General features: G+C 41.3%; 1 protein-coding gene across 1 annotated transcript in view; it reads left to right on the forward strand.

Moving 5' to 3' along the window:
- The window catches only part of PI4K2A (phosphatidylinositol 4-kinase type 2 alpha), a 33711-nt gene that overhangs the window by 7763 nt on the left and 2873 nt on the right, over positions 1 to 23075 (forward strand). The window contains exons 2-8 of the mRNA XM_045438457.1: positions 713 to 913; positions 5397 to 5528; positions 6117 to 6270; positions 13237 to 13298; positions 15515 to 15614; positions 16340 to 16473; positions 16974 to 17033. Of these exons, the coding sequence (XP_045294413.1) occupies positions 713 to 913; positions 5397 to 5528; positions 6117 to 6270; positions 13237 to 13298; positions 15515 to 15614; positions 16340 to 16473; positions 16974 to 17033 (843 nt within the window). The remainder of the gene's footprint in view (positions 1 to 712; positions 914 to 5396; positions 5529 to 6116; positions 6271 to 13236; positions 13299 to 15514; positions 15615 to 16339; positions 16474 to 16973; positions 17034 to 23075) is intronic.

Consider the following 23075-nt stretch of genomic DNA (forward strand, 5'->3'; position numbering starts at 1 on the left):
TGAAATAACCTTGGAGGGCTCCCTGGCCTGGGGAAGAAAACCTCAGGAGGGAGGTCCATAGTGTATAGATTGCTTCACTGTCCCATATTCCAAGGACCTCTGAGGATTAAGTTACCACCTGCAAGAGAAGGTGGATTTTAATCTTTGGGGACTCTCATGTCCTGATCTCTTGCTTACCAGAGTTACTTAAAAGAACCCCATTCTAACCAGGTAGCAGATTCTTTTTCCTGTTGTGATTTTTCCCTTCCATTGCTTTCTTGGTTTGTCTTTCCTGAACTTTTTAAGGTGTTGTTAATACCCTGCGAGTGGAATAGTAAGGCTGCTAGAGGAAATCAGCCATTGATGGAGTTTCCTTAATCTCATTCCATAATACTTCACTAATTTCCTCTCAACTGATACTTTTTTGAGTCTTTACCTAATTGATGCAGAGCAACAGTTTGTATGAATGTACCTTGAAAGTTGGGCTTTGAGTCCGTTTTACCATGTATACTAGACTTGGCATCTTCTTTGGCCACAGCCCTTTCTGGCACTGGGTCTCTTAGCTGCACACATGAGCTGTATCTTCCCCTTACAAGCTGGGGAGAAGCTAGTGTCTGTCTATAGCTATTGGCTGCCTGTGCCTTCTCATTTCTTTCTAGAGTCTTGCTGACCTGGTCTATGAGCTACTTGAATCAATTGCCTTTAACATCCTATTTTTCTTTTCTCTGTGTAGAAGATCATTGCTGTCTTCAAACCCAAGAATGAAGAGCCATATGGGCACCTTAATCCTAAGTGGACCAAGTGGCTGCAGAAGCTATGCTGTCCCTGCTGCTTTGGCCGTGACTGCCTTGTCCTCAACCAGGGCTATCTGTCAGAGGCAGGGGCCAGTCTGGTGGACCAGAAACTGGAACTCAACATTGTACCCCGTACAAAGGTCAGTGACTTGTCTCTCCAGGGAACCTTACTGCCTATCCAGAGTTTTCCTGGGCCTAAGTCCTGCTACATGTTAATGGGGCTTAGGTCCAGGGAGGGCTGCTTATGTCCTGAGTCTAGGGTTCTCAGCCTTTTTGGGGGGGCAGGTAGTAGATTTAGGCTCATGAGTTGATCATCTGATGGAAGCCATCCTGAGAAGGATACGCATAAAATTTTTGCACACAATTTCAGGAAATTAACTGACCCTCTGATGCACACTTATGGGTTCCCTGTGTTTTTCAATCCCTGGTAACTGTAAACTGGTTAGAAACCTAGCTACTTTTATAGCTCATTCTTTTAGATTTCTGAGCTATTCCATGATTTAGAGATAATCTAGAATGGACTAGCTTATGTCAGCTAATCACTTATACAAGGTCTGGCAAGGAGGAATCTAGGATGGGATGAGAGTCTGGCTTGAACCTGTGTAGGGAACTGACCTGGAATTCTCATCCATCTTTTTGCTGTGAAATTCTTGTACTTATCTGAACATAGTAAAATCAGGGTCCCACATCAGGCAAATCCACACTTAGAATGGATTTGCACATCCCCTATGTTTGTTATAGACTTAGCTGAGGTTCTAAGGGAATAAGATTCCCTCCCCCTCCCCCCAATATGCTGAAATACAGAATTGTTTGCTTGCATTTTCAGGACATTTACTGATGCCAGGCTAAGAATCCCTGTACTGCGGGGTGTTACATGAAACTTTCCAAGAGTTATGAGGGGAAGGAATCTGCTGGTCAGCATATGAACATTCAAGGACACATCATCACCCATTTAGTATGTGGCTACCTCAGGTTTAGTAACAAGGTGGAGCTCTGATCTGATATGCCCTGAGGCTGCAGGAGCATCTTTGTAGCTATGGGCTTTAATCCTCTGAGAATCTGATGAAAGCTATACATCTTGTTCCCAGAAAAAAAATCATATATTTGCAGTTGTTGTTTGCATAGAATTTCAGGGGGATGGTTCATGGACCAGTTGCAGTCTACTCATTTACCTTGTAAGGACCATGCCTCTAGCTTAAAAACCCCTGCTTAAGATTTTCTTTGAAGGTTTAGATAGTAGACTGTGGGCAGAGACTGATCAGCAGATAGAAGCTTTCCTTCAAACCTGTTTTTTTCTGTTTCCCAGGGTGTTTTAGAAGAAATTGTGATTGTTGTGGTTGTTTAGCTGTCTGCTCCTTTGCCACCGAACTCCAAACAATAAGCCAGCTGGTTTGTAAGTTTGTAGAGGTCAGGGACCATTTCTTGAAATTTCCTCTTATATTCAGCACCTAGCAAAGTGCTGTTTTTATAGGAAGTATTCCATAAGTGCCAGTTGAGTCAGTGAGCGAGTATCAAACCAGGAGGGACAATTCTAGAGATCCCCCCGACTCAGGTCCGTGGGGAGAGCGTATGCTTGTAGCTCCCATGGACATCTGATTCATTGCCTGGTCTTGTACAGTTCATTCCTTCCCTCTATCCTTTAGTTCTCTCTGTACACAGAGTTAAATAGCACACTTTGAACATCTTGTATGATAATTAATGCTTTAAAGATCTCCTGCCTAACCAGAATTCCTCCTACTAGGCCCCTCCTAGATTCTAGAAATTGTTTTAAATACTCCTTGCTCAGCACTGTCATTCCCTTTCTTCACTAGGTAAACAGTCAGCGCCTAGCCATGTGCCTGCTCTGCTTGTGCTTATGGAGTGCAGTGCCTGAGAATCAGAGGTTGAGGCCACATTCTGACTCTGCAGCTTTTTATTGGGTGACCCTTGGCAAGTCACTTAAAACACCCCCATATCCCCTGCTTGCTCAGTTTCCTTACTATAAAAATAGGGATATAAATAGTTCCTACTTTATGGGGCAGCTATTAAGATTACACAGGATAATCCATGTAAAACACGTAGCCTAGTGCCTTTGCACAATATAAACACTCCACATGTCCTAGCCCGTAGTATTTTTATGTCAATGCTATCATAATAGAATGTCATCCCCCAAAATCCCATTCTTCCCCATCTCTGGTCTTCCTTTGTCCCTATGGAGAATTTTAATGTGGCCTGATGATCTTTTGCATGAGAAAGTCAGCAACAATAAAAAAAATACTTGTCTTCCATGAGACTGAGATGAGCTAGAACGTTGCAAGTTTAACAAAGAGTTGCTAAAGAATAATGAGAGGATGTCTCTCCCCTCCCAGCCTACCCACCCTTCTGACAAGATTCTATCCAGTTGATTAGAGCATCTGTCACTATGGAAACGGGGCTCATGTTGTGATGGAGCTTCAAATAGTAAGGCTCTAGTTCTCATTCAGTAGCTGTCTCTGCTCTGTGTTCTTGTGGGGTTTCAGGTTATGATAGCTTCGTTAATCATACGGAAAAAGTGGGTTGTTACAGAGAACGATAGAAAATAAATCTGATGGGGGGGGGAAGGGTAGTTTATCACTTGAGAAAAGCAAGGGTTGTCACTGTGGAAACTGGCAAGGTAGTCCCTAGGAAAGCCTTTTTTCCCCTTGATTCCTGTGCATGTGTTTCCTCAGCAGAGAATGCCAACTTATAGGAACTTGCACATCCATTTTAGATACTCTGTTAACATTGGATGGACAGATGGATGGGTAAGGAGGGAGGGAATGATTTCATCCCTAAGATTCATAGGCACAATATTTAGTTATTTGTAATGAGTTCTGCAAGGCTTAGGAAAAGAAAGAATTTTCTTTTAAATTTAATTTTATTTAATTTAGGTATTTACATGCTGAAACTCACTTGTTGCTATCTCCGAAAGAATATGCATTTACTTAATAAATATTACATTCACTTAATAAATATTTAATGAGCATGTACCAATCACTTTGTTAGGTACCGAGGATGCTAATGTGAATAATATGATCTCTTTTTCCCCAAATCTCTTTAATCTTAAGAGAGAAGTTAGATAAATGAATGGATAATCGCAAGACAGTGTGATAAAGGGTGATAATGGACACACATACGGATTGTAGTGATATTACTATAATTTGACAATCAATCATAGTTATCTTTTTTTTGTTGTTTCATGTTTATTTATTTTTGAGGGAGGTGGGAGGGAGGGGCAGAGGGAGAGGGAGATACAGAATCTGAAGCAGGCTTTGCACTGTCAGCTCAGAGCTTGACGTGGGGCTCGAACTCAAGAACTGTGAGATCATGACGTGAGCCAAAGTCAGAGGCTTAACTGACTGAGCCACCCAGGCACCCCAACAACCAAGTGTAATATTGGTGGCCCATTAAAAAATGTTTTTTTGAATAGGCAATGCATACATCTAGTGTAGAGATCAGAAGGCACAGTAAGGTAAACAGAGTAGTTCAGCCTCTCTCCCACTTCTTGTCTTCCAGCCACTCTGTTCCTTCCTTGGAGGCAGCTATTAGTACTAGTTTCTTGTATAATATTCCAGATACAGTCTGCATAAATATGCCTATATATAGTAATCTACTAAAAATTAAAACAAGTTTTAATGTTTATATTTATTTATTTATTTTTATTATTATTATTATTTTTTAAAGTAAGCTCCATGCCCAGTATAGAGCCTAACACGGGACCTGAACTCATGACCCTGAGATCAAGACCTGAGCTGAGATCTAGAGGCAGATGCTTAACCTACTGAGCCACCCAGGCACCCCTAGTGTTTATTTTTTATTTATTTATTTATTTTTTTACTTTTAACGTTTATTTATTTTTGAGACAGAGAGAGACAGAGCATGAATGGGGGAGGGTCAGAGAGAGAGGGAGACACAGAATCTGAAACAGGCTCCAGGCTCTGAGCTGTCAGCACAGAGCCCGACGCGGGGCTCAAACTCACAGAGTGTGAGATCGTGACCTGAGCCGAAGTCGGCCGCTTAACCGACTGAGCCACCTAGGCGCCCCTAGTGTTTATTTTTTAAATGTGAATAATTGTACATAGTACAAAATTCAAAATTAAATATAAGGGTATGGAGTAAATTACAGTTTGTTTTTATGTGGACAGAAATTAGGTGTTGGGCCCTCTTCTCCTAACCCAGGTGGTGGCTGTATTAGAGGAATTCATGCTAGCTGCTGTAACAAACCCTGGATCTCAGTGGTTTAATGGATCTTGCTCACATAATAGATCCATGCCAGTTAGTCAGCTCTCCTAGATCCCTTGTCACTCCACGTAGTAACGAGAGATCTAAAATCCTTCCATGATGTGGTTTTGCCATCTCAGAGCCCTTCGTTTCCAGCTGCACAGATGGGAGAGTATGAACTAAGGATCATGGGAGATTTTAGGGGCCAGCCCTGCAGGTGATATACATATATCACTTTGTCAACATTCCATTGGCCTGAACTAGTCCTTAGAAAGGCTGAGAAGTGCATTCTTTCTGCATGCCCTGGGAGAGGAGCAGCACTGGTGAGCGTCCAGCTGTTCCCTTCCAATGGTATAGTTCTTATACTCGATTGTAACCTAGATATCTCTTCTCTTTCCACTATAGGTAGTGTATCTGGCCAGCGATACCTTCAACTATAGTGCCATTGACCGAGTGAAGTCCAGGGGCAAGCGGCTTGCACTAGAGAAAGTGCCAAAAGTTGGGCAGCGGTTTAATCGCATCGGGCTACCGCCAAAGGTATAAACTGCACCTGCAAAGGTGATGATTTATGGTGGCATAACCATCCAAGTGGTGAAACAAGGCACCTAGAGACTTGCATGTAGACATGTGAATAGCCTGCCTTGAGGCTCCTGTCTTCCTCATTTTTAAGGTTTGGGGAATAATTTTCCAGAGAACAGAGCTCCTAACTTCTCACTTTACTCCTCTGACCCATTTAGATAGGCTTCTTGAATTTGGATTGGGCAAGCACTCCCATGACCTTTTTCTTTTTTTTTTTTTTTTTTTTTCAATGTTTATTTATTTTTGGGACAGAGAGAGACAGAGCATGAACGGGAGAGGGGCAGAGAGAGAGGGAGACACAGAATCGGAAACAGGCTCCAGGCTCTGAGCCATCAGCCCAGAGCCTGACGCGGGGCTCGAACACACGGACCGCGAGATCGTGACCTGGCTGAAGTCGGACGCTTAACCGACTGCGCCACCCAGGCGCCCCCCATGACCTTTTTCTGATATAAACTCCACAGTGCCTTGTGGGCGACCTGGCTTACTCCTGGGCTCTTTGGACTTGAGCTACAGGGAAGTCTCTTTATTCCTCCTCTTTGGCTGCAGGTTGGTTCATTCCAGCTCTTTGTTGAAGGCTACAAAGACGCAGACTACTGGCTACGGCGTTTTGAAGCAGAACCTCTCCCTGAGAACACTAACCGGCAACTACTGCTGCAGTTCGAGCGGTTGGTGGTGCTGGACTACATCATCCGCAACACTGGTGAGCAGCTGTGGGCAGTCCCGGTGTGCTAGACGGCTGGGAGGCGCGGGGAGGCCTGGAGGCCTGCCGAGCTCCATACCTGAGTGCCTTCTCGGGATGAGGTTTGTCTGTGAGTCAGAAGGGCCTCGAAAATAGGTTGCCAAGACACGCTTTGTCCAGTTGTGCAGTTATCAGAGGTAATGAGTCCTGGAGCCAGTAGTACATTTTATCTTAGCCTGTTTCCCAGTCCCAGACAGAAGACACATTGGCCCTTCCGAAGCAACATCGAGAGTACTTTTGTCCTTGATCCCTAGTCACTCAGAGTAGCAAGACCTATCGTAGGACAGTTTTGTCTTTAAGTATCTCATAGGGGCACCTGGGTGGCGCAGTCGGTTAGGCGTCTGACTTCAGCCAGGTCACGATCTCGCGGTCCGTGAGTTCGAGCCCCGCATCAGGCTCTGGGCTGATGGCTCAGAGCCTGGAGCCTGTTTCCGATTCTGTGTCTCCCTCTCTCTCTGCCCCTCCCCCGTTCATGCTCTGTCTCTCTCTGTCCCAAAAATGAATAAACGTTGAAAAAAAAAATTAAAAAAAAAAAAAAGAAAAAGAAAAAAAAGGTATCTCATGTGCGTAGACTCATACGGTAGTTGTCATTTGGTGACTGACTTATTTCACTTAGCATATGCCCCTAAGGTTCATTCATGTTGCGGCATGCATCAGAATTTCTTTCCTTTTTAAGGCTGAATAATATTCCATTGTGTGCATATACCATATTTTGCTTATCTATCCATCGATGGACACTGGGGTTGCTTCCATGTTTTAGCTATTGTGAATGATGCTGCTATGAACGTGGGTGAACAAATATCTTTGAGACACTACTATCAGTTATTTTATATATATACCCAGAAGTGGAATTACTGGATCACATGGCAGTTCTGTTGAATTGTTTAGTTTTCCTCCTTTTTTTTCTTTTGAGAGAGTGTACACTAAGAGGGGGAGGCGCAGAGGGAGAGGGAGAGAGGGAATCTTAAGCAGGCTCCATGCCCAGCTCAGAGCCTGACACAGGGCTCAATCTCATGACTGTGACATCATGACCTGAGCTGAAATCCAGAGTCAGGTGCTCAACCAGCTGAGTCACCCTGGTGCCCCTGTTTAACTTTTTTTTAATTGAAGTATAGTGACCTATGCTTAGTCTTTGGAGGAACTGCCATACTGCTTTCCATTCCAGTGCACCATTTTACATTACCTCCAGTGTTGGACAGCGTTCCAGTTTCTCCACCTCTTCATCACTGTGTCATTTTCCGGGTTTTGTTTCCTTTTGTTTTTATCTTTATTTATTTATTTATTTTTTATTTTTAATTTTTAATTTTATTTAACTTTATTTACTTTTATTTTTTTTTGAGAGACAGAGCATGAGCAGGGGAAGGGCAGAGAGAGGGAGACACAGAACCCAAAGCGGGCTCCAGGCTCTGAGCTGTCAGCACAGAGTCTGATCCGGCACTCAAACCCATGAACCGTGAGACCATGACCTAAGCCGAAGTCAGACTCTTAACTGACTAAGCCACCCAGACACCACTCCTTTTGCTTTTAGATCACAGTCATCCTAATAGGTATAAGGTGGCATATCATTGTAGTTTTGATTTGCGTTTCCTAATGATTAGTGATGTTGTGAACATCTTTTCATGTGCTTTTTGGCCATTTGCATATCTTTGGAGAAATAACTATTCAAGTTCTTTACCCATCTTTGAATCAGGTTGTTTTGTTGTTGAGTTGTAGGAATTCTTTATATGTCCTAGACATTAATTCCATCTCAAATACATGACTTGCAAATATTTCCTCACATTCTGTGGGTTGCCTTTTTATTCTGTTGGTAGAATCTTTTGATGCAACTAGTTTTTATTTTTTTATTTTTTTAAGTTTGTTTATTTTGAGAGAGAGAGGGACAGAGCACAAGCGGGGAAGGGGCAGAGAGAGAGGGAGAGAGAGAATCCCAAGTAGGCTCTGTGCTATCAGTGCAGAGCCCAACTCAGAGCTCAGTCTCACGAACCATGAGATCATGACCTGAGCCAAGATCAAGAGTCAGACACTTAACCAACTGAGCCACCTCAATGAAATTAATTTTAAAGTTTTCATGAAGTCCAGTTTGTCCATTTCTTAATTTTTGTCTGTGCCTTTGGTGTCACATGTAGGAAATTACTGCCAGATCTAATGCCATGAAGCTTTTGTCTTATGTTTTTGTCTTAAGAATTTTATAGTTTTTGGTCTTAGATTTAGGTCATGGATGAATTTTGAGTTAATTTTTTGTGTATGATGTGAGGTAAGGGTCCAACTTCATTTTCTGTGTGTGGATATCCAGTTCCCCCAGCACCATTTGTTTAAAAGACTGATTTTCCCTGCTGAAGGGTCCTGTCACCCTTGTTGAAAACCATTTGATCACATATGCAAAGGTTTATGTCTAGAATCTATTGTTTTACATTTATCTATTTAATTTACCTATATGTTTGTCTTTATGCTAGTACTACACTATTTTGATTACTATAGCTTTGTAGTAAGTTTTGTAATAAATATAGTTTATCGTAAGCTTGAAAGTTTTGGAGGAAGTATGAGTCCCCCAGCTTTCTTCTTCTCTTTCTGGATTGCTTTGTCTATTTGGGGTCCCTTGAGATTCCATATGAATTTTAGGATGAGTTTTTCTGTTTCTGCAAAAAACATCATTGGGATTTTGATAGTAATTGCCTTAGATCTCTAGATTGCTTTGAGTAATATTGACATCTTAACAATATTGAGTCTTCCAGTGTATAAACATGGGGTGTCTTTCCATTTATTTATGTCTTCTTTAATTTCTTTCAGCAATGTTTGTAGTTTTGTTTTTTATTTTATTTTTTTTGTTTTTGAGAGAGAGCAAGTGGGGGAAGTGGCAAAGAGAGGGAGACAGAATCTCAAGGCAGGCCCCGAGCTGCCAGTGCAGAGCCTGTCACAGGGCTCGTACCCATGAACCATGAGATCATGACCTGAGCCAGAAGTCAAGAGTGAGCGCCCCGGCGCCCCTTTGTCGTTTTTATTATACAAGTCTTTCACCTCCTTGCTTAAATTAATTCTTAAGTATTTTATTCTTTTTGATGCTAAGTGGAATTGTTTTCTTAATTTGCTTTTATGGATTGCTCATTGTTGGTAAATAGAAATGCAAATGATTTTTGTGTGTTGACTTTGTATTCTGATACTTTGCTGAGTTTATTTATTAGTTCTGGTGTTTTTCTGGTATGTCATCTTTAGACTTTCCTATATATAACATCATATCACCTGCAAACAGATAATTTTACCTCTTTCTTTCAAATGTGGATGCCTTTTATTTCTTTTTCTTGCATAATTACTGTGGTCTTCCAGTATTGTGTTGGACAGAAATGTTGAAAGTGAGCATCCTTGCCTTGTCTAGATCTTAGAGAAAAAGCTTTAGTCTTTACCATTGAGTATGATGTTTGCTGTGAGCTTTTCATTTATGACTTATATTGAGGTAGTTTTCTTCTATTCCATTTTAAGTGTTTTTATTATGAAAAGATATTGAATTTTGTCAAATGCTTTTTCTGCATCAGTTGAGATGATCATGTGTGATTTTTATCCTTCATTCTGTTAATGTGGTATATCACACTGATCAATTTTCATATATTGAACCATATTTACTTTCCAGCAATAAAACCCACTTGGTCATGGTATATAATCCTTCTAATAATGTTGCTGATTTCAGTTTGCTAGTATTCTGTTGAGGATTTTTGCATCAATATTTGTAAGAGATATTGGTCTGCAGTTTTCTTGTAGTATCTTAGTTGGGTGTTGGTATCAAGGTAAGGCTGGTCTCATAGAATGAGTTTAGAATGTTGGCTCCTCTTCAAATTTTTGAAAATTTTGAGGAGAATTGGTGTTAGTTCTTCTTTAAGTATTTGGGAGACTTTACCAATGAAGCCATCAGGTCCAGGGCTATTGTTTGTCAGGAGACTGGTTACAGATTCAGTCTCCTTACTGGTTATAGGTCTATTCTGATATTCTATTTCTGCATGATGTAGTCTTGGTAGATTTTGTGTTTCTAGGAATTTGTGCATTTCATCTAGGTTTTCCAGTTTGTTGGCATACAGTTTCCTATAGTTCTCTCTCTCTCTTTTTAATTTAGAAAGAGCGTAATGGGGAGGGGTAGAGAGAGAGGTAGAGAATCTTAAGCAGGCTCCGTACCTAATGCAGAGTCCCATGTGGGGCTCTATCTTATGACCTTGAGATCATGACCTGAGCCAAAATCAAGAGTCTGACATTTAACTGACTAAGCCATCCAGGCTCCCCTATTATAGTACTCACTTATAATCCTTTTTATTTTGGTAGAATTGGTAGTAATGTCCCTACTTTTGTTTCTGATTTTAGCAATTTCAGTCTTGTATATTTTTTTCTTAATCTAAATAGCTAAAAGTTTATAGTTTTATTCATTCAGTGAAACAGTTGTTACATTTTAGTTTTAGAACATTTAGTTTATGTATAATGTACATATAGATGAAAATCTACCATCTTATGTGCTTTCTATGTTTGTGCCTATCTTTTTTTTCTTCCCCTTCTTCCACTGATCTTTTTTCCCCTCTTTCTTGCTTTCTTTTAAATTATTTTGTACTTATTTCATTTCTCCACTCTTTTAGCTCAGAAGCTGTATACTCTTTTCTTTTTTTTCTTTTCTTTTTTTTTGGTGGTTACTCTAAAGATTACCATGTGAATCCTTGATTTCCCAAAATCTAATACTAATTGGTAGAAACCCTTAGCTTCATTTACCTATCTCCAGACTTTTATACTATAAATGTCATATGTTTTAATCATATATGCATATATGTATATGTATCTGCATGTATGTGCATATGTAAAACCACATTTCTATAAAACTATTAAGATGGTATTGTCATTATTATTACTGTTATTAATATAATTATGGAGACTTTTGAGCATATACAAATAAGCAGAATAGTGAACCTGCATGAACTGGTTATTCTGGCCTTAACAATCATTGGTCCATGACTAATCCTGTCCCACTCACACTTCCATTTAGTTACCTTCTTTTATTATTTTAAGGTAATTTCAGGTATAAATTTATTCCTAATTATTTCAGTATGTGTCTAAAAGACAACTCTTTTAAAAAAATACTATTACACTCCAACAAAACTAATAATATTTATCTAGATTTACTAATATATTTACCCATTTTATTGCTCTTTAAATCTTCCTGTATCTCCAAGGTTCTATTTGGGATAATTTTCTTTTGACTTAGAGAATATTTTAGCACTAGTCTGCTGGTGATGAATTTTGGTTTTGTTTGTCTGAAAATGTCATTATTTCACCTTCATTTTTTGAAGGCTATTTTTGCTGGGTATAGAATTTGGGATTGGCAGCTATTTTCTTTCAGTAGTTAAAAAAACAAATATTCCATTGTCGTCTTACTCCCATGATTTCTATGGAGAAGTCACTTGTCCTTGTATTATTGCTGTTTATTTGAAGGTAATCTCTCTTTTTCTCTAGCTCTTTGTGAGATGTCCCCTGTAGTTGGTTTTCAAAATTTTTACTACAATATGCTTGGTATAGTTTTATTTGTATTTATCCTATTAGGGATTCAGTTTTCCTTGAATCAACAGTTTGACCTTTTGTCACTTTCGGAAGATTCTCAGCTATTCTCTCTTTAAATAATTATTTCTGCCCATTTTTTCCTCCACTCCTTCTGAGAATCCAGTCACATTTTTCCTGGGTGCTTTGTTTTGCTCTTTTCTTATGACCCGTCTTTCAGATCATTACTTCTGTCTTTGGCACAGTCTAATGGTAAACTCATCTATTGAGTTCTCAATTTGGTAACCATATTTTTCAGTTCTTGAATTTCTATTTGATTCTTTTTTATGGTCTTGTTTTCTACTAATATTATTAATCTTGCCTTGTATCTTCTTAAATAGTAAGGATTTTATGTTAAATATTTAAGAGTCTGTATCTTCATTGTTTGGAGCCCCTCTAGGTTTGTTTTAATTTTCTGTTTCCTTTGTTTTTAGCCATGTCATCCTGTCTCTTTACCTAGTTATTTTGATTGTCAGATATTATATATCAAAAATGGTAAAAATATTTGGAGGCCTAGGATGCAGAAAGTAGTAGAAGATGTGTAGTGCCTCTGTGTAGAAGATGATGTTTGTTTTGGCAAGCAGCTAAGGGTACCAGCAATCCAGATTCACTTTAATTTCAGGTATTAAAGGGAAACTCTGCTTAGTTCCAAGGTGTAGTCCTTCAGGTTTCAACCCAAAGCATGGGTGATTTACGAGGGTCTCCTCCCTGTATCAGTCACTGGACTATGATTTTTTTCTCCCTAGCTTCACAAGACTATTAGAACACTGTTCTTCTACCTCTCAACCTCTTAGCCACCTCTTCCCAAATCAGCAGGTGCTCTAGGAGAAAAGAAGCCACAAATGCTAGACTCTTCTGTCTGAATTTCCTTTCTCTCCCAGATCTTGACATTTTAACTCTTAATGGACTTATTCAAACCTCTGATATCTTAAAGAGATCTAAAAATATTTTATTGGGACGCCTGGGTATCTTAGTTGGTTGAGCATCTGACTCTTGATTTCGGCTTGGGTCATGGTCCCAAGGTCGTGGGATTGAGCCCTGTGTCCACACCTAGCATGGTGCCTGCTTAAAATTTCTTTCTTTCTTTCTTTCTTTCTTTCTTTCTTTCTTTCTTTCTTTCTCTCTCTCTCTCTCTCTCTCTCTTCCTCTCTCCCTCTCTACCTCTCTCCCTCTCTCCCTCTCTCCCCCTCTGCCCCCTTCCCCTGCTCACACACTCTACAAAATAAAAATTAAAAAAATAAAAATACTTTATCAATGTTTTCTAGTTGTTCTCGGTAGAATGATTGGTCCAAGTGTCCAAAATATATAGTCCATTATTACTGAAAGTGAAAATCACCCCAGTTTTTTCTAACATCATGTTTCTGTTCACAGATCGAGGCAATGACAACTGGCTGATTAAATATGACTGTCCAATGGATAGTTCTAGCTCTCGGGTAAGAGGTTGATCTATGTCTTGAAGAAGAGGATGAGATAGTGTATATGCATAATGTAGAAGCATATAATAATCAGAAATTAGGTCATATAAGTTGAGAAGAATCAGGATAGCACATGTGTTTAAAATTGATAGGTTAGGGGCGCCTGGGTGGCGCAGTCGGTTAAGCGTCCGACTTCAGCCAGGTCACGATCTCGCGGTCCGGGAGTTCGAGCCCCGCGTCGGGCTCTGGGCTGATGGCTCAGAGCCTGGAGCCTGTTTCCGATTCTGTGTCTCCCTCTCTCTTTGCCCCTCCCCCGTTCATGCTCTGTCTCTCTCTGTCCCAAAAATAAATAAATGTTGAAAAAAAAAAAATTAAAAAAATAAATAAATAAAATAAAATTGATAGGTTAATATTTGATAGAGGTTTTCTCAATCTGTTTTTTTTATTTAAATTTTTTTAATGTTTATTCATTTTTGAGAGACAGAGTGTGAGGGGGGAGGGACAGAGAGAGAGAAAGACAGACAGAATCTGAAGCAGGCTCCAGGCTCTGAGCTGTTAGCAGAGTCCGATGTGCGGCTCAAACCCACGAATTGTGAGATCATGACCTGAGCCAAAGTCAGATGCTTAACTGACTGAGCCACCCAGGCACCCCTCTCAATCTGTTTTTTAAGGAATATCCTGTTGAATAATGTTAATAGAGGTAGAAGAAAATTCGAAATAAGTTTGGAATATATTACATACTTTATGCTTTTCTTGGAGATTCACATTGCATAGTAGTGTAGTAAAGGTCTGAGAAGTAGTCCATTAAATGAACCTATTTAATTTTGTTTGGCCCATGATTTCTAAACTTTTTTAGAATACTTTTCTCACAATAGACCATAATTCCACAGAACCATCAGTTTAGAAAAAGCTGCTTCCTGCAATTTCCCTTACTGTCTCATTGCTTTCATATTCTACCATGCTTTTCTAGTCCTGCTCAGGCTGCACATTAAAAAAAAAAAAAAATTAGTGGAATAGGAGAATGAGGTTGACTTCTATCCTGATAGTAGTTTTTTTGTCTAGCTTTTATTTTTATTTTTTTTTAATTTTTTTTTTAATGTTTATTTATTTTCGAGACAGAGAGAGACACAGCATGAACGGGGGAGGGGCAGAGAGAGAGGGAGACACAGAATCGGAAGCAGGCTCCAGGCTCTGAGCCATCAGCCCAGAGCCCGACGCGGGGCTCGAACTCGCAGACCGCGAGATCGTGACCTGAGCTGAAGTCGGACGCTTAACCGACTGAGCCACCCAGGCGCCCCTGTCTAGCTTTTACTATAATTGACGTATAACATTGTACAGGTCTAAGATGTACAACGTAGTGATTTGATGAATGTATATTTTGCAAAATGTTTATTTACCACAGCAAGGTTAGTTAACACATCCTCATAGTGTTTTTACTTTCTTCTCTAATAGTGGTTTTCATATTTTGTACATATCAGAATTACCTGGAAGCCTTATTAAAAATAGCACAGATTCTTCAAGGCTTTCCCCCACTAGGTCTGGAGTAAAACTTAGGATTCCGCACTTTTAATAAGGTACCCTAAGGGATTCTGATGCCAGTATCCTGGACCCACAATCCCTGTTTCTGTGATGGCACCTGTGAGCCTGAGGCATGGAGCCAGGTAGACAGTCATGGGAGTGTCTGACAGGCCATCATAGGTAGCCCGCCCCACTCTTTGCATTTGGCTCTTGTCCTTTTCCTTTTCACCTGTCCCTGAAATGGCAAGAAACTCTCTTGTGCAAGAGTAACCAACTGTTATCTTCCATGGTCCTCTTACCTCATGGGAAAATGTGGTCACCAGTAAAGTAGCATCTGGTCCAGGTCTACAGAAAAGGATCTTGGCTGGCTGAATTTGACTTTTGTTTTTCCTTTTCATACTCTCAGGACTCTCACTGCCTTTTCCTAGGAAGAAAGGCTTAGAGTTACCTTTTGTTATTGTCAGTTTTCCTTCTTAAGGAGGGCTGTGGCAACTCCTGGGGAAGTGTACCTTTTCTTAGATAAAGAACTCTGAGAACCTTAAATAAGCCAAGTCAGAGGTGCCATAAATGTACTAAGGTCAGGTAACTATGGAAGCCAGTTCAGAGGTTGAATAAGGATTGGTGCCTGAGGGGGTTGGGTTGGGCTACTTTGCTACTACCCTAAAGGGCCTGAGACAGGTGGGACCCTAAGTATTTTGTCTTTCCTTGTTCTTCAGGACACAGACTGGGTGGTGGTGAAGGAGCCTGTTATCAAGGTGGCTGCTATCGACAATGGGCTGGCTTTCCCTCTGAAACACCCTGACTCCTGGAGGGCATGTAAGTCTCAAGACCACTGTGGTCTGGCTTTTTCTTGCTCTTCTCAATTTTCTCATCTATGGGGTGAAGATAATACCTCTACCACAGGATTGTTCTAAGAATTTGTCGAATGACGCAGCTCATGCATTTAGCACAGTAGCTGACACGTGGGGCAAGTACTGCAAAATGCAAGCTACTCTTGTCATTTTTGCCTGACATTAGTCCTGTTAGAAGCACAGGGTTGAATTTTCTCATCTGTGCTTTGCATTTTTCTCATTTTTTCTGAGGACTATCTTATTATAATTCATTCTATTTGTATTTCTAAATATAAGCTATCGTCAGTGTTTTCTGTCTTCCTTGGTGACATCCTCGAAGCCAGCCCCTGCCCTGGTAATAACTGAGAAACTCTTAGAAAAAGAAAGGAAGATACAAGTAGAGGGTCACTCGCCCCTTTGCAGTACCAGTGTGTCTTTTCAGAAGGCGCATCTCAATGTCTCGTTGGTAGATAACTAGAAGTAACTAGAAGGTCATGTGATGTCTGGGAAAGAGTACAAGCTCTGGGATTTGGCAGTCCTGGGTTTGAATCCTAATTCCTTCGCTTACTCTTTAGGCTTTAGGATTAACAGCCCTGGTACCATTTCTTTTCTGTCCTATGTCAAGTAAGAGGGCTGTTCTACCTTTGGCAGTGCTCTGATAGGTGGAGGACAGAGATGGGCAGCTTTGTTTTTTGCTTTTCTTCTTTTCAGATCCCTTTTACTGGGCCTGGTTGCCCCAGGCAAAAGTCCCGTTCTCTCAGGAGATCAAAGATCTGATTCTTCCAAAGATATCGGACCCTAACTTCGTCAAGGACTTGGAGGAGGACCTATATGAACTCTTCAAGGTTAGCCCTGGGAACCTCAACCTTGTAACTATATGGAAGAAGGAATTTCTAATGGCTTTTCTAACGGGTCCTGATACAAGCCAAGAGAGAATGGCTAACACTCTTCTGACTTGTGTCAGCCAATGCAGAGCAAACAAAATTCCCACATGTGGGCATCAAGACCTAGTTCTGGTTGGTTTGAAAAAAATTGACAGCTGTGATGAATCAGCATGGGTTTGTCTTGCGTGTCTCGGGGCTGCAGTGTATCTGTAGAGCTCGCCTTTTCCAATGGAGCACTAGAGGCCGGAGTTCTACACAGTTCATAATGAGACTCGGGACAAGATATTCACTTGTTGTTTCTTTCCTCACCCATGAAACAGAGAGTTCTTAGGGTGGTAGTTAACTTCACTAAGCCTCATAAACCTCATGTAAGTTTTCTTTACTAGAAAGTTTTTAATCGGGGGAAGAAAGTGGGTTCTTCTGAGAGATTCACGCAGGTTCCGTCTCCTGCCCTTTTGCAGAAAGATCCTGGTTTCGACAGGGGCCAGTTCCATAAGCAGATTGCTGTCATGCGAGGACAGGTAAGCCTGGGACTTCCTCCTGTTGTCATCCCTGGACTCTCTCTGGGAGGGTTATATGCTCATGCTGAGTAAATGTAAAGCTTGTGTTTTACACCCTTTTAGTCTATGCCGTACATATTTGTGACTCTGACTTAGCACATGGGTGAGGAAAGGTAGCCCTTTCAAATCTCCCACTTCTTCCACGGTGTCCAGTGCTTGGTGAGGCATTTATTATGAGCTCAGCTCTGTGCCTGTTGCTGGCTAGTTCATTGGTAAATTTACCCAGCGGCCCCTGTCTTCAAGTTGCTCAAGGCAGGCCATAGGCCTTGGTGGTTAAGAGCCAGCCTCTGGAGTCCGACTTCTTCACTACTTACAACCCCTGTGGCCTTGGGCCAGAGCCTCGGTTTCCTTGTTTATAAAATGTGACAATAATAATTCCTTGCAGAGTTGGCCAAAGGATTACATAAGATAAATGCATATCAAGTGTTCAGTAAAAATAATTACCTAGGGTTAACACTCATATATTGATCGTGGTTATAATTTTTGTTATCGTTATAAGTTGTATTATTTCTTCTTTCTCCACTTTACCTTCAAAGAGAGCTAAGGAAACCCCTAGGGCATTCATTGTTGATCTTCAAAAGTAAAGACTGTGCCTGAAAAATTGTTTTAAAGCTCTGTAGAGCACTGACATTCTGCTTATCACTTTGGTATTTTCTTTCTTTCTTTTTAATGTTTTTTTATTTTTGGGGGGACAGAGAGAGAGAGTGTAAGTGGGGCAGAGAGGCAGAGGGAGAGAGAGGATCCCAAGTAGTCTCCGTGCCCAGCGCAGAACCCAACATGGGACTCAAACCCACGAACCATGACCTGAGCGAATATCAAGAGTCAGATGCTCAACCAACCAAGCTGCCCAGGCGCCCCAACTTTAAAGTCTTAAAGACATCTGGGATGGCATAGTGGATGACTTAGTGGACACAGTGCCTGTGTTTGAATTCTGGCTCTGTCATTTATTGGCTCTGTCATTTATCGGCGAGGTCTTGGAGAAGTTGTTTAATCTCTCCTCCTTTTAGTGTGTCCATATGTAACATGGGGTTAATAATAGCTCCTATCTCATAGGGTTATTATGAGATCAATGATTTAGAGTAGTACGTGGTGTATTGAAGTAATCAATATGTATTAGCGGTTTTGATTATGATTTTGTGTGCAGAAAAGGTAGGTTCTCACATCTTTAAAGGTCAAGAAGGTCTTTCCAGTCATAATTATGCATTTACCTCTACCTACCATTTGGGTAAAGGCTTCTTGTGAGAGCAACTCTTGGGCTTACTGAGTTTATGTTTCCTTGGAAGTGGGATGTACAGAGGTTTCAAGAGCTGCAGTTATTATAGCTGCCTGAATACCAGTGACGTGGTCTTCCTCCATTTCCCAAATAATGTAAGGGCCCAGTTAAGCTGGCAGAATTTTCGGAGACCTTAAAAGTCACATGATGTACTGTGGTATTATGGAACTCAGCATAAAGGAATGAACTTCTCAACCTTGTGTAGGCTATGCCTCTGTCCCTATTATACTATCTTCTCTAATCCCTTTCCAGCTCAGTCCCTTGCCAAAACCATAGCAACCCTCCTCTCATCATATCGGTCAGGGCCATTATCTAGAGTGGCAAAAGGGGGGGTGGGGTGGGAGAGTACAATTTTATCTTTCTCTCTGTCTTGTGCCCTTAATGTCCTTTGAGGGCCTTTTGGCCTCTTACGACTTAGAGTGCCTCCCTCTCAACACTGTAAGTTTCCATGAGCATCCAGCTCATTTCAGCAGGTAGGTGGCCAGTATATCGGTCACATCCTTACTTGCTTACCAGTCACACACAACGAGGCAAGACGAGCCGCCACCTTGCAGAAATCTGACATACCACAGGGAAAGGAGGTCACAACCCTTTCTGTACCTGAGCTGTAATCACAGAGTGCCTATATAAGGGCCCTCAGCCAAAGGGGAAGAGTAAAGACCTTCCAGAGAGCTGGAGTTGGATGCCAGTTGTTACTCAAAGACTTTGCACCAGATGTTAGATCTACTGCGGGGTCTGAGGGAAAGCCTCTTGAAATGGCACTTTCAAAGATTTTATCCTTTAGCTTTATGTGCTACAGAATATGTGCTATCAATTTCTTGTCAGCTTTTTAATTTGAAGAATTTCAAACCTTAGTAAAGTAGGATCTTCTCCTAGATTCACCGGTTATTATAGTTAGCCACGCTTGCTTTATCTCTGTATCTATTTGCTTGTATCTCTATAGGTTATCTATCTGAGGAATATCTATCTCTACAAATGCAGCTAATTTCTCTCTTTAAAAATTTTTTTTTTTTTTTCAACGTTTATTTATTTTCGGGACAGGGAGAGACAGAGCATGAACGGGGGAGGGGCAGAGAGAGAGGGAGACACAGAATCGGAAACAGGCTCCAGGCTCTGAGCCATCAGCCCAGAGCCCGACGCGGGGCTCGAACTCACGGACCGCGAGATCGTGACCTGGCTGAAGTCGGACGCTTAACCGACTGCGCCACCCAGGCGCCCCAATTTCTCTCTTTAATATAACTGTATAATTCGTCTCTCTCTAGATAGATAGATTGATACATTTTATTTTTGGCCAAATCTTTTGAAAGTAAGCTGTAGATAATTTGACATTTTACCCCAAATAACTTCAGCATGCATAAAAGGCAGCTTGTAACCCAGAGAATAATAGGGGAAGCACAGGAAGAACCATCCAGGGCAGGTTTAAAATTCTCTGTCTCTTGGGGCGCCTGGGTGGCTCTGTGAGTTAAGTGTCCCAACTCTTGATTTCGGTTCAGGTCATGATCTCATGGTTCATGGGTTCAAGCCCCTCATTGGGCTCTGTGCTGACAGCATGGAGTCTTCTGGGGATTCTCTCTCCCTCTCTCTCTGCCCCTCCCTCCCCAAATAAAGTAAAGAAACTTAAAAAAAAAAATCCTGCCTCTTAAGTTGGGTGGTTTCCTGCATAATTCACTCCAATTCCATTTGAAACTCCTTTTCATTCTCTACCCAGAGTTTGTGCTCAAGGCTCTTTGAAGCAGTGGAGGATGCTGACAGATACTAAAACAATGAAGTAAAACAGAATTAATTACAGATAGGATCCACTTGAGACTTCTCACCTCTGTTTCAGGTGTATCTCTGCCTCTTCATGGGCAGCGTTTGCAGGCCAAGGATATTTGTGGCTTAAAGGCCGTGTGTCTCTGTGATTTGAGGGTCCAGCCTTTCTTACCCTCCCCTCTGTCTGTGGCCTGGCCATGAAAATCTTCAATATCTGGCGGTTTAAAGAAGGCTATCATAGGGGTGCCTGGCTGGCTCAGTTAGTAGGACGTGTGACTCTTGATCTCGGGGTTGTGAGTTCAAGCCCCATATTGGTTACAGAGATTATTTAAAATAAAATCTTTTTATTTGTTTAACTTTTTAAATTTTTTTTTTTTTCCGTTTATTTATTTTTGGGACAGAGAGAGACAGAGCATGAACGGGGGAGGGGCAGAGAGAGAGGGAGACACAGAATCGGAAACAGGCTCCAGGCTCTGAGCCATCAGCCCAGAGCCTGACGCGGGGCTCGAACTCCCGGACCGCGAGATCGTGACCTGGCTGAAGTCGGACGCTTAACCGACTGCGCCACCCAGGCGCCCCTATTTGTTTAACTTTTTAAAGAGACACCGTGTGAGCAGGGGAGATTGGCAGAGGGAGAGAGAGAGAATCTCAAGCAGGCTCCGTGCTCAGCATAGAGCCCAATGCGGGGCTTCATCGCACTACCCTGGGATGGTGACCTGAGTTGAAATCAAGAGTTGGGCTGTCAACTGACTGAGCCACCCAGATGCCCCATACTTAAAAATAAAAGCTTTTTTTTTTAAATTTGTTTTTAATGTTTATTCATTTTTGAGAGACAGAGAGAGACAGAGTGTGAGCAGGGAGGGGGAGAAAGGGAGACACAGAATCCGAAGTAGACTCCAGGCTCTGAGCTGTTAGCACAGAGCCTGATGCGGGACTCAAACTCACAAACCGTGAGATCATGACCTGAGCTGAAGTCGGATGCTTAACCGACTGAGGTTAAGTCGGATGCTTAACCGACTGAGCCACTCTTAAAAATAAAATCTTAAGGGGCTTCTGGGTGGCTCGGTTGGTTGAGTGTCTGATTTTTTTTTTTGTTTGTTTGCATCTGAGTCTTGATTTGAGCTCAGGTCATGATCTCATAGTTGGTGAGTTCAAGCCCCACGCTGGGCTCTGTGCTGGCAAGGTGGAGCCTGCTTGGGATTCTCTCTCTCTCTCTCTCTCTCTCTCTCTCTCTCCTCTCTCTCTCTCTCCTCTCTCTCTCTCTCTCTCTCTCTCTCTCCTCTCTCTCTCTCTTTCTGTCTTTCTTTCTCTCTCTCTCTCTCTCTCTGCCCCACCCTCTCCCACCCCCTCTCTCTTCTCAGAATAAATAAACTTAAATAAAATCTTAAAAATAAATTTAAAAAATCTTAAAAAAAATTTTTTTTAAGATTTACTTATCTTGAGAGAGAGTGTGTGAGCAGGGGAGGGACCAAGAGAAAGAGAATCCTAAGCAGTCTCTGCGCTGTCAGTGCAGAGCCTGATGCAGGGCTCAAACTCATGCACTGTAAGATCACGACCTGAGTGGAAATCAAGAGTCAGTCACTTGACCAACTGAGCCACCCAGGCGCCCCATAAATAAAATCTTAAAAAAAAAAAAAGAAAAGAAAAGAAACTGGGGCGCCTGAGTGGCTCAGTTGGTTAAGCCACTTCGGCTCAAGTCATGATCTCACTGCTCGCGAGTTCGAGCCCTGCATCGGGCTCTGTGCTGACAGCTCACAGCCTGGAGCCTGCTTCCGATTCCATCTCCGTCTCTCTGCCTCTCCCCTGCTCACACTCTGTCTCTCTTTCTCTCAAATATTAAACAAACTAACAAATAAATAAAAACATTAAAAAAAAGAAACTGTTTTAGAAAGCAAGCAAGCAGGCTATTATCAAACTACTTCCACTTTTGTACTCTCCTATCAGAGAAAATAGATGGTGGTGATTCTAATTTTGGCAAACGTATCCCATGGACACATTTCTGAAATATCTGTAAAAAACAGACTAAAGTTGGTAAAGAACCATGTTGTATCCTGAATGGGATCCTGAAGTCAAAAAAGAACTGTACTGGAAAAGCTAATGAAATCCAAATTAAGTCTGGCGTTTGGTTAATAGTAATGTTCCACTGTTAATTTCTTAGTTTTGGTAAATGTGCCATAGTTCTATAAAAATTTAACATTAGGAAAAACTGGTAAATGGTGTACAGGAACTCTCTGTACTATCTTTGTAACTTTTCTGTAAGTCTAAAGTTATTCCAAAGTAAAAATTTTACTCAAAAAGACTCACAAAAACAATGATAAAGAGACAGCATTAGGGGTGCCTGGGTGGCTCAGTCAGTTAAGCACCTGACTCTTGATCTTGGCTCAGGTCATGATCTCATGGTTTGTGAGATCGAGCCTCATGTTGGGCTCTGCGCTGACAGTGCAGAGCCTACTGGGGATTCTCTCTCTCTCTCCCTCTGCCCCTCTCCTGCTTGTGCTCTGTCTCCTTCAAAATAAATAAATAACCTTAAAAAAAAAAAAAAAAGATAACAGTAGAGGGAGAAGCCAACTGAAATGTTGGCTTTTTCCCAAATATATGGTCTTTGTAGGAAAATCAGAAAATAAGTATAAACAACCATGAACAAATAAAAATCACCTATAATTCCTTGACCCAGAGATAATCAGTGCCAAGTTCCAGAATTTTTTTCTCTGCAGATAGGTAGATAGAATTTTAGAAAATGAAGGTAGAGTCTCTACATCATAATACTGGCTCCTGTCTGTCCTTTGCTATCTAATGACATTGTGATCAGCTTTCCATGCCAATAAAATCTATCTTTTAATTGCTGTTTCTTAGCCCTTACATTATTAACTATTCCCATACTCTGAGGCATTTATACCATTTTCACCGCTAAAAACAATACTGCACTGTATTAGTTGAAACTAAGTGTTTTGTGCCTATCCATGATTGTTTCTTTAGTT

This window comes from Leopardus geoffroyi, chromosome D2 (assembly GCF_018350155.1).
Source record: "Leopardus geoffroyi isolate Oge1 chromosome D2, O.geoffroyi_Oge1_pat1.0, whole genome shotgun sequence".
NCBI lineage: Eukaryota > Metazoa > Chordata > Mammalia > Carnivora > Felidae > Leopardus > Leopardus geoffroyi.